A 12,265-nucleotide genomic window follows, 5' to 3' on the forward strand; every position below is an offset into this window, starting at 1 on the left:
TTTTGTCAACTGAAATGAACACTCTTATGGCCTTGAGTTTTTCCAGTATAGGTTTCCTAACTTGCTAAATATCTCTGAGCTTTCTGCTTTGTGTTTCAGCCAGCTCTTGATCCCAAGAAGAGATGCTGCAGGCAATGTCTGCTGCCCTAGCCTGTTAACACCAAATTTTGCTGCACTGTCCCAATGGATACAGTTGTCCTATATCCCACATAGATTTCTGCAGTTATTTCATGCATTGCTAGTTGTGTGTTAACATTGACAACTCTACACAAATGCTGCTGCACTCAGTAGTTAAGTGAGGGCCATGGGCCACAGCATTATCTGTGGTGAGGAGTAATGCCTGAACTGTGGTATTCTTGATACACTCTTGACAGTGTTGATCTCAGAATAATATTGACTTACCTAATGATTTCCAGAATGAAATGTCTGATGTGTCTCCCTCCAACTACCATTATGTGTTCAAAGCCTGTTAATTCCCATTGTGCGGCAATAATCATGTCGAACATCTTGTCATGTGAATCACCTGAGTACAAATGACAGCTCCACCAACCCACTGCCCTTTTATACCTTGTGTACACTTTACTACACCACCATCTGTATATGTGCATATTGCTATCCCACAATTTTGGCTTGTTTGAGTTATTCTGACATCATTGGAGGCACTGGATTTATAATTGTTTTTAGAGTTCATAAACTTGCACACATTTTTGTGGTCTTGTATTTCTGTTTGATGGATTCCACACTCATAGGACAGCTTTTTTTTAAATAGTCTATCATTTTCTTCCTTTGTTGTTAATATTTCAGCTTTTAATGTCTGAATGTCCTTTTGAAGCAGTTTTATAATCTCCATTTTATGAGTCTTGTTCTGTTTCTGTTTGATGGATTTGATGCACACAGTACTGCTTTTCTCATATTAATCTCTCATTTCCTTTCTTGAGGAAATTTGATAGTTTTTTTTTTTTTATTTTGTCTGTCTCAGTTGCACGAGTGATGTCAGAGTTTGATATGCTTTTGTATGTTTGTTGGGTGAGATGGTATAACTCTCATTAGGCTTCAGAACTTTATATTCAGCAAAATTCACAAACTAGATTCCTTTAGAGTCCCAAAAAAAGGTGTTCATAATCTGGCTTGCTGTGAGAATTTGGCTGTTTGTTGGGTGAGGTGGCAAGACTTCATGTAAATGACTGGTGTTTTTCCACCTCACCAGCATAAGAAAACCTTAATTCATCCATCATTGGTCACTATTTTTCACAGTAGGCTTTCTCCTTCAGCACTGTAATGAAAAAAGAAGTAGTCATCCATTTAGTTTTGTAGTTCTCAAAAACAATTTTTCGGGCCTCCGTACAAGTGGTGCCCTAATTTTTTAGCCATGATCTCATGCAAAAGTGTCTGGTAAATCTGTGAAATTTTGTCTGACAGATGAGATATCAAAAATCTGTGAAATTTTGTCTGACAGGTGAGATATCAAGAAATGTGAATTACAGCAAATATTGTTGTCACTTTTCCTTATGAGTTCATTGCTGACTATAAAATGATGGCCACTGATGTTATTATTTACATTAACATTTATACTCCGCAAGCCACCCAACGGTGTGTGGCGGAGGGCACTTTACGTGCCACTGTCATTACCTCCCTTTCCTGTTCCATTTGCGTATGGTTCGCTGGAAGAACGACTGCCGGAAAGCCTCCGTGCGCGCTCGAATCTCTCTAATTTTACATTTGTGATCTCCTCGGGAGGTATAAGTAGGGGGAACCAATATATTCTATACCTCATCCAGAAATGCACCCTCTCGAAACCTGGACAGCAAGCTACACCGCAATGCAGAGCGCCTCTCTTGCAGAGTCTGCCACCTGAGTTTGCTAAACATCTCCGTAATGCTATCACACTGACCAAATAACACTGTGATGAAACGCCCTGCTCTCCTTTGGATCTTCTCTATCTCCTCTGTCAACCCGACCTGGTGTGGATCCCACACTGATGAGCAATACTCAAGTATAGGTCAAACAAGTGTTTTGTAAGGCACCTCCTTTGTTGATGGACTACATTTTCTAAGGACTCTCCCAATGAATCTCAACCTGGCACCTGCCTTACCAACAATTAATTTTATATGATCATTCCACTTCAAATCATTCTCCCAGATATTTTACAGAAGTAACTGCTACCAAAGTTTGTTCCGCTATCACATAATCATACAATGAATCATGTGTAGCAACTGCTAGATTCCCTCCACTTCTTTTGATGCCATGGAAACAGTTTATCTTCTGGATAACCTTTGTATTTGCAAGTAATGAGGGATCAACAAGTGTGCATCATTCAAATGTGTTATTTTATTGCAAACTGTATTATAATTATTTCAACACTAGGGCACTGCTGAATTCCTGTTTCTAGGTCTTCCTCCTCTTTTCATCAAACAGATACATCAGCACATCACCACTTTTATTTTAGTTTTCAGTTCACTGCAGCTGGAGGTATCAGAGATTAATAACCAGATTTAATATATGCTGAACAGCAACAGTCCTTTGTGTAAGTCATAATATCAAACCATGCTGATTAACATACCACAATCTCTATCTCTGTTGTATACTCATATATCCCAGTGATTGTTACTAAGAAACCTGTGATGGCAATGCAACACCTTCACTTCACTTTTGTTGTGGAAAGATTTGATGCCACATTGTGATTGTACTTATCTTAGCTGATAACTGTGGTGTTAAGAGTTGAACATCCTATTGACAACAAGGTCATTTAGAGATAGAGCATAAGCTTGGGATAGGGAAAGATGGGGAAGGAAATTGGCCATGGACTTTACAAAGGAATGATCCCTGTATTTTAGAATGAAGGCTTTCATGACTGGATGACACAGCTGCTGGTAAACCTTTCAGGATGTGAGATCGTGGTCCAAGAAACTCTTCTGGTCCTGACGTTTCATCCAGGACTACGCTGGACACCCTCAGAGGTGCCTCTGAGGATGTCTAGCACAGTCCTGGATGAAACGTCAGGAACAGAAGAGTTTCTTGGACCATGACCTCACATCCCGAAAGGTTTAACTACAGCTATCCCTGCATTTGTATGAAGCGATTTGGGGAAATCACAGAATACTTAAATCTGAATGCTTGGATGGGAATTTGAATCATTGCCCTCTTGAAATTAAGTCCAGTATGCTAATCACTGTTCTACCTTGCTCAGATAACTGGATAACTTATCATCTTCAAGATTGTACTCACAGCTTGTTCATGTCACTCAGTGTCTGTTACTTATTTGCAATACATCCTCTGCCTGAAGTGAAACAGGCTGCGTGAAATTGAAAAATTTTTCTTTATCTCTTTTAAAATATAGCAGTTTCTACAGTATTTAGACATGTGCTTAAATAGTTCAAAGGTTGTGGTTTGTTGTAGGTACATGTCCAGGTAGTGCTGTAGTGCAATCATCTAGAAAACGTCATGTTTTACAATGTAAATTTCATGTTTGACATTGTGTTCCTCGCAAATGTTTAATTTTCACCAACAGCAATATATTTGCATTAAAATTCAAAGCCATCAGTGAAGTTAGCATCCTGAGAAATTCATGGTGTTATGGAAACAGTGGAAAATTTTGTGCACGAGTGTGAAAGTCCTTCACTCGTCTTTAGCTGACTAGCAACACAATAATTACCTTTATTTTTGCAGTCTATTAAGTGATTATTTTCCTTATAGTTGTGGCTGACACAATTTAAGCACAGTGCAGATATCAGTCAATGGTTTGTTCTGTGAAATTTTCCTGCAGGAGAGATTAAATCTTTGTCTTGTGTTGTGATAGTATAATAGACTGCATTAACTGAAAAATATGAACTAGGACTGATACAATTTAATGTGAAGTGCCTAGATTTTTATTGTGTAATGTAATAAATTGTGCCTCTTTATATTATTGTTATCAAAGTAACATAAGAGAAGTCTAAAATGCATGGCATATATTGTCATTTTTTCTGGTTTTTCTTGAAAATAAGATAACTTCCACCTACTTTATTTATAATTTTCATTTGCAGCAACAAAAACCCCAAAAGTGGTACAGAAAGCACCAATATCAACAAGTACTCAACGTTACTTCCGCATTCCATTCATTCGGCCTCCTACAGTCAACAATAATCAGGGAGAAGCCTCAACATCTGTTGGAGATAAACGTGGATTGTGGTATGCACACTTTGATGGACAGTATGTTGCAAGACAAATGGAGCTACATCCTGACAAACCACCTATACTTCTTGTGGCAGGTAGGCTGCAGAAACACTTTTCTTAAAACTAATTCTCATTAAGTTTGTACTAATGTGTACTTACGCATGGGGCTAAATACATGAACATTTACTATATTGTTTGCAGGCATTGATGATATGCAGATGTGTGAACTTAGCCTTGAAGAAACTGGATTAACTCGCAGAAGAGGTGCTGAAATTCTAGAGCAAGAATTTGAAAAAGAATGGGAACGTAATGGTGGCAAGCCATATGTTAAAGCTGCTGATCGTAGAAGGCAGTAAACTCAAAACTAGTTTGCTTTGTATAGTATGGCAGTGTCCCTTGAAACATGAGAAGTGCTTTTGGTGAAGGCTTTGTTTCTGCAATGTTCAGTTTTATGGATGTAAATATATTTTTATGACTGCTTATTCATTTGAAAGAGTAAAATAGATTTATAATATTTTTGGAATAAATATATGGTGCACTTCAGACCATTAAACTATAAGTAAATCTGACATTATGAGTTTACTGAAGAGAGCAGACTTAATTTTGCCTGTTACTTAAGGGACATTGCACCTTTGTGTGGTGTGGCAGTACACTGCATTTGGTTCCTAAGCCTGTGAGTGTGTGTTTAGAAAATATTTTTACAGCATAAAATGACATGCTGCAGCTTATAACAGAACTGCATCTCTCTATTCTTGTCATTCATTTAGTACTTTCTGAGGTCACCTTATTTTCACACATGAGCTGCACGTTAATAAGCTAATTATTACAATACGGTTGCCAAGTCAAAAAAGGCCTGTGTATCAAGAAATAATTTATTTTTTAAAGTGACTGTGTATTAAGATAAACATACTGTGTGTTGAAAGATTGTACATTAATTTTTGTTGTCATTGTTCAGATGCTGTTGTTTTACACTAAGACATAAAAGCCAGGTGTGCAACAAATCTTTCTTAAAGTTAGACAGTTTTGATATTTAAACATTCCATTCAACTAGTCACCTATACTATTTATCTGTCTGATGAACATGTATTTATGCATAATCTAAATAAATTTGACTTTCTGAGTTTATAAAAATGACTTGATTTTCTTTTGAGCTGAGGTATATTGTGATTGTCCGCCTCTCGTGGTCTCACGGTAGCGTTCTCGCTTCCCGAGCACGGGGTCCTGGGTTCGATTCCCGGCGGGGTCAGGGATTTTTCCTGCCTCGAGATGACTGGGTGTTGTTGTGTCATCTTCATCATCATCATTCATCCCCATTACGGTCGGAGGAAGGCAACGGCAAACCACCTCCATTAGGACCTTGCCTAGTAAGGCGGTGCGGGTCTCCCGCATCGTTCCCCTACGCTCTGTAAAGAAGCATGGGACTTCATTTCCATTTTTTCCATATTGTGATTATGAATTAATGAATACCTGGTAATTTGGCATCTCACATGAAACCTAATGAGCACACATCACATGGAGCAGTGAGTGGTTTTTATACCAGTGTGTTAAAACACTGTACATCATTTTGAAATGTTAAACTCTGGTATTGTACATATACAGAGGGGTCCAAAAAATGTATCCACTGTTTAAAAGTTCATAACTGGAAAACTTAATTGACAGAGTTGTCTCATCTTTGATAGTGTAATAGCTTTTAGTTCCGCCAATCGCCATGCAAGTGTTGTATTGCATTGTTTTGTATTGCCAGAGGACAGTCGCCAGATAGTCACTGTTTTGTTCTTAGTTGCACCTAGTTACTTGAGTAAACATGGCTGGTGCAGTGCTTACATTCAATGAAAGGAAGTCAATTTTGAAGTGGTATTTGAAGTACGAAAATATTAATGAGGTTCAACGGCAATGGCGAAATGAGTATCAAACAGAGCCACCGACATGTTTAACGATTAGTCGCATTCGAGACAAATTTGAAGCCGAAGGCTGTGTTAAAGATGTACACAAACAACGATCTGGACGACCTGTAACAGTAACAAGTGTGTTTCAACATTTCACTCACTCACCACAGAAGTCTGTGAGACAGTGTGCCCATGAAACTGGTGTGAGTCTCTCAAGTGTTCGGCGAATTTTGAAGACAGCAAATTGGAAGTGCTACATCCCATGATTGCTACAAGCAATGAACAAGGACAATCCATATCGCAGAATGGAGTACTACGAGTGGTTTACTAATGTGGTGCGCAACGATGAAGAGTTTGCAGAGAAGATTGTATGGTCTGATGAGGCACAGTTCAAACTCAATGGTACAGTAAATCGCCACAATTGCATCTACTGGGCCACCGAAAATCTGAACGTCCATGTAAACAAAGCCATGAATTTGGCAGGAGTAAATGTGTGATGTGGGTTGTCTTACCAGGGCTTGATTGGGGCATTCTTCTTTGACGGCACAGTTACCGGTGAGATGTACCTTCAGAAGCTTCAGACATCCATTTTACCTGCCATCCGAGACTTGTGTGGAGACGGAAGAGTTTACTTTCAACAAGATGGTGCCCCAGCCCACTACCAAAATCGTGTTAGGGCGTATCTTGACGGAAATCTACAGGAAGGATGGATAGGCCACAGAGGTGCTGTGGAGTATCCACCACGTTTCCCAGACCTAACTCATCTGGACTTTTACCTGTGGGGAACACTAAAGGATGTCGTTTATCAACAAAAGCCACGCACATTGGATGAACTTCGAGAATCCATCGTACATTCATGTGCAAATATCCAACTGAACACGTTGCAGTCAGTAGTTCATGCTGCAGTTCTGCGGCATAGTTTGTGTGTGGATGTTAATGGTGACCATTTCGAACATCTACAGTGATATCTTTAAGTTGGACTTTAAGCTACACTTTCACCAAAAATGAGACAACTCTGTCAATTAGTTTGCAAGTTATGGACTTTTTTTTTGGACCCCTCTGTATAAGCTTACAATGAAGAGTAAAGTAAGTATCAGCTCATCCTGCTTAAACAAAAAAGTGCCCACATTGATCCACCAGAACATTCCAGCCACCAAGCCGTTACTCCTTTTAGGCATTGAGCTGGTATGGTTTTTGTTTATGCATTTGTTATCAATGTAATTAATATGAAAATAACAGGCTCTTGCATTTTTCTTAAAAGTACAGAACTTGCAGTTACAGTAATGCTCCAGTCAGTAAGTAATTCCTTAACGTTGTTCATTTTGGGTACCTAATGCTAATGTCGTGTGTGTGAGATCCTTGGTTCCAGTTTCTCAGACATTAGGAGGAGATCCACAGCATGTTCAAACACTGAGGACAGAGTATTGTTGCCCAAAGTGACTGACTGTTAATGTTTTTTCTTCACATATGTCAGTGTTGTGTTCTTTTTCAATCCAAATGACACAAACATCAGTCTAAATAAACATATTTTATTGACACAACCACAGTACACTTATTGACGCAAACATGGTACACAATTTTTAATTTTGGTGTTTTACACATTTTATTATTTTATTTGCACAAAAACACATGCACATGTGCAGCAAAACAAACACACACACACACACACACACACACACACACACACACACACACACGCACACACACACACACACACACACACACAGAGATTATATATAATTATTTACAATATAATTACATTGTGATGTGCAGAAATACTATGTTAACAACTGCTTTCAGGTGGTGGTACCCAGCCACCAAATTCCTTTGACAATTCTTGTGCTACAGCAATACACAGCCTGTCTTGGTGTGGAGCTGCGACCACCTACATTGAAACAAAGGTTCCGTTAGATTCAGTTGTATATCTCCTTAGGCAGATTAGATACAAGAGTCAATTTCTTATTTTTACATGGTGGTGTCAGCAAAGAGAATTTCAAACATGTATTGAAATCTTCAGCAAAGATCATTTATTGAAATCTTCTGGGGGGGGGGGGGGGGGGGGGGGGAAAGTTACCTCTTCCATCACAAAATGATAAGAAAGTTAATAGCACTCTCCAATATGGATGTAACTCTTCTGAACTGTTTCAATCAGTCAGGACAATAATAGTTTGGCCCATAAGTTCACAGCATTTTCGATTTGCATATTGGTGTTCTGGTTTCTATGAGTCTATTTTCAATTGTCATTTTTTATTTGTAGTTCACTGTTGCTATTAGAATTTACATACTGTCATTTTTTCATTTGGTGATAATGAGTGGAGCTGTGGACACTAGGAAATAGGGTGCCAAGTGGAGGAATTGGGACATTTCCAACATATTCTTCTGTTTTGAGTTCAGTAGAGTGGTGACTGCAGTGGAGGCAGCCCAAAACATTTGTGCCATGTAAGGGGATAGTGCCACTGGACATAGCATGCCACGTAAATGATTTTCTCATTTTAAGGAGGATCATGTTTATATTAGTGACTGTCCACATTTAGGAAGACCTTTGGGATTTGATGGTTTAAACACATTAATCCACAGTGATCCATGTCAGTGTACTCAATAACTGGCAAATGTGATGAACTGTGATCATTCCACATTGTTTGACGTCTGCATGCAATGGGGAATGTTTTGTGAGTATGGCATGCTGTAAGCCAAAATCACAACAGAACTTCCTTGCCTGATGAAAATGCACTCCAAGCAGGGCTTGACAAGTTCTTCACCTCAAAACCACATGTTTCCTACTTTCACAGAATTGAAAAGTTACACCAGTGTGAGCAGACTTGTGAATAGTGAGGGAGAATATACACTCCTGGAAATTGAAATAAGAACACCGTGAATTCATTGTCCCAGGAAGGGGAAACTTTATTGACACATTCCTGGGGTCAGATACATCACATGATCACACTGACAGAACCACAGGCACATAGACACAGGCAACAGAGCATGCACAATGTCGGCACTAGTACAGTGTATATCCACCTTTCACAGCAATGCAGGCTGCTATTCTCCCATGGAGACGATTGTAGAGATGCTGGATGTAGTCCTGTGGAACGGCTTGCCATGCCATTTTCACCTGGCGCCTCAGTTGGACCAGCGTTCGTGCTAGACGTGCAGACCGCGTGAGACGACGCTTCATCCAGTCCCAAACATGCTCAATGGGGGACAGATCCGGAGATCTTGCTGGCCAGGGTAGTTGAGCACGTTGGGTGGCACGGGATACATGCGGACGTGCATTGTCCTGTTGGAACAGCAAGTTCCCTTGCCGGTCTAGGAATGGTAGAACGATGGGTTCGATGACGGTTTGGATGTACCGTGCACTATTCAGTGTCCCCTCGACGATCACCAGTGGTGTACGGCCAGTGTAGGAGATCGCTCCCCACACCATGATGCCGGGTGTTAGCCCTGTGTGCCTCGGTCGTATGCAGTCCTGATTGTGGCGCTCACCTGCACTACGCCAAACACGCATACGACCATCATTGGCACCAAGGCAGAAGCGACTCTCATCGCTGAAGACGACACGTCTCCATTCGTCCCTCCATTCACGCCTGTCGCGACACCACTGGAGGCGGGCTGCACGATGTTGGGGCGTGAGCGGAAGACGGCCTAACGGTGTGCGGGACCATAGCCCAGCTTCATGGAGACGGTTGCGAATGGTCCTCGCCGATACCCCAGGAGCAACAGTGTCCCTAATTTGCTGGGAAGTGGCGGTGCGGTCCCCTACGGCACTGCGTAGGATCCTACGGTCTTGGCGTGCATCCGTGCGTCGCTGCGGTCCGGTCCCAGGTCGACGGGCACGTGCACCTTCCGCCGACCACTGGCGACAACATCGATGTACTGTGGAGACCTCACGCCCCACGTGTTGAGCAATTCGGCGGTACGTCCACCCGGCCTCCCGCATGCCCACTATACGCCCTCGCTCAAAGTCCGTCAACTGCACATACGGTTCACGTCCACGCTGTCGCGGCATGCTACCAGTGTTAAAGACTGCGATGGAGCTCCGTATGCCACGGCAAACTGGCTGACACTGGCGGCGGCGGTGCACAAATGCTGCGCAGCTAGCGCCATTCGACGGCCAACACCGCGGGTCCTGGTGTGTCCGCTGTGCCGTGCGTGTGATCATTGCTTGTACAGCCCTCTCGCAGTGTCCGGAGCAAGTATGGTGGGTCTGACACACCGGTGTCAATGTGTTCTTTTTTCCATTTCCAGGAGTGTATTACTGATGACTAAAGTCTCTGTTACATGTATCTGTTGTGTTTATTAAAGTTACGGAAAAATGCTAGAAACTTATGCATCAACCCAATAATTACCAAACTGTAAAGATATCGTTATCCAGAATGAAATTCTCACTCTGTAGTAGAGTGTGTGCTGATATGAAACTTCCTGGCAGATTAAAACTGTGTGCTGGACCAAGACTTAAACTCGGGACCTTTGCCTTTCATGGGCAAGTGCTCTACCAACTGAGCAGCCCAAGTACAATTCATGACCCATCCTCACAGCTTCAATTCTACCAGTACCTCATCTCATGCTTTGGAGCTGTGAGGATGGGTCGCATGTCGTGCTTGGATAGCTCACTTGGTAGAGCATTTGCCCGTGAAAGGCAAAGGTCTCATGTCTCAGTCCGGCACACAGTTTTAATCTGCCAGGAAGTTTTGTAAACATCATGTATACATTTATCAGGTCATTACAGCCTTTGATTAAAATATGTTAGGAATCAATATGCTATTTGTGTGTTCACACCACTTCAACTCGGAATCAATATTGATTCCTAGAACCGATATGCTATTTGCAGAATTAAGATCATGGCCTGTGTAACACTTCTTGAATAAAAAAGAAGAAACACAAACAGAAATAATGTGAGTAAATTTAAAATAAATAATCAGTGTTAATTGCAAAACTATTTTTAAAATATTTTATTTTAATGGTTACAGGTTTTAGTCTTTAGTATCATCGTGAGATCATTACATGTCTCTGAAATGTAAATACCATTTTCCTTAGATGTGATCAGGAACAAGGAGAAACAAGCAATAACAACATGTACAATAAATTTTGTAGCAATGTTTAGAAAGCTATGTGCAAAGATGCTGAGTGGAGCAGGAACGTATGTCAAGAGATACAACATGACCACAGAAGGAGCCAATAGGTCTAATGTGAGACGTATGATGATAACATGAAAAAGCTTAAAATAATCAACCCAGTTGCATTATAAATGAAAAAATATAAAATATCAGGTAATATACATAAAATGGCCACTGTACACTACAGTTACATTTATTAAAAAGTAATTAAAAATTATGTGGATAACCAATAGAAATTGGTTATGAAAACAATAACTGCTATCTATGGCCAGTGTAGCCACCCTCTGTCAATCTGCTGTCGTCAACTTCTCTGAAGTACAATATTTATGTTGTTATCTACTGTATATGCTTCACTGTTATATCAGTAACTCAGATTGAGCAGCCACAAACATCTTCCCTGTAATGTCAAGATAATTAATGTTAAATTTTTGCTCAGTCAATCACCCTTCATTTGTTGCTACATTACCAAATACAAGATAGATAATAATGTCTTTAGATGTTATTTATTAATTACTAATACACAAGTAATTATGGAAATCACTTTAGTTTTTTATTAACAATATTCAAAAATAATTAAATGATCATGAATGATTGCATTATATATAGAGGGAAAAGGAGGGTTGATCCTACAATTACTCTCAGCAATTATGGCAACTAAAATGTCCGTGATTTTTATAATTACTCAGATACATTATAGCAAGGACTGTGGTCCGTTACTATACTTGGATACAGTCATTCAAACTTCGTATGCCATTACTTTCTCAAAGTTAAGTATCCAATTCCGTTCTTATATTCAATTTAACGTCCCTGCGTATAGTCCACAGACCCTATTTAACAAAAGTGTCCTGATCCCTTCCATAGCATATAGTACAGAAATGCCCACTACATCGCATGCCGCAGATATGTAGACTTATTCTGGGTGCAGAAAACAAGACAAGACAGCTAACAATACCACCTAATGGTTTATATAGTAGGATTTATAAACAAAAGTAGCCACGTTAACACCTCTTTGATTTGCCTGAGGCGCTGCTTTCCTGCGGGCGTTACTCTGATGAGAGATTATATATTGATAATTTTAATTAAAACTTTTTCGATGCCATTAATTATTTGTGA

The 12,265-nt window shown here is 40.2% G+C and overlaps 2 protein-coding genes across 5 annotated transcripts in view; one reads left to right on the top strand and one right to left on the bottom strand.

Moving 5' to 3' along the window:
* The window catches only part of LOC126259235 (myosin heavy chain 95F), a 399,009-nt gene extending 393,776 nt beyond the window's left edge, over positions 1 to 5,233 (top strand). For 3 of the 4 annotated variants that reach the window (XM_049955854.1, XM_049955856.1, XM_049955853.1), the window contains 2 exons: positions 4,023 to 4,247; positions 4,354 to 5,233. In XM_049955854.1, the coding sequence (XP_049811811.1) occupies positions 4,023 to 4,247; positions 4,354 to 4,508 (380 nt within the window). In that variant the 3' untranslated portion in view covers positions 4,509 to 5,233. The remainder of the gene's footprint in view (positions 1 to 4,022; positions 4,248 to 4,353) is intronic. The other variant, XM_049955857.1, reaches the window with a different exon arrangement.
* Positions 5,234 to 7,551: 2,318 nt separating this feature from the next.
* Positions 7,552 to 12,265, bottom strand: part of LOC126260415 (fatty-acid amide hydrolase 2-like) — a 405,764-nt gene continuing 401,050 nt past the window's right edge. The window contains exon 12 of the mRNA XM_049957744.1: positions 7,552 to 7,923. Within this exon, the coding sequence (XP_049813701.1) occupies positions 7,822 to 7,923 (102 nt within the window). The 3' untranslated portion in view covers positions 7,552 to 7,821. The remainder of the gene's footprint in view (positions 7,924 to 12,265) is intronic.

The sequence above is a fragment of the Schistocerca nitens genome, chromosome 5, assembly GCF_023898315.1.
Source record: "Schistocerca nitens isolate TAMUIC-IGC-003100 chromosome 5, iqSchNite1.1, whole genome shotgun sequence".
NCBI lineage: Eukaryota > Metazoa > Arthropoda > Insecta > Orthoptera > Acrididae > Schistocerca > Schistocerca nitens.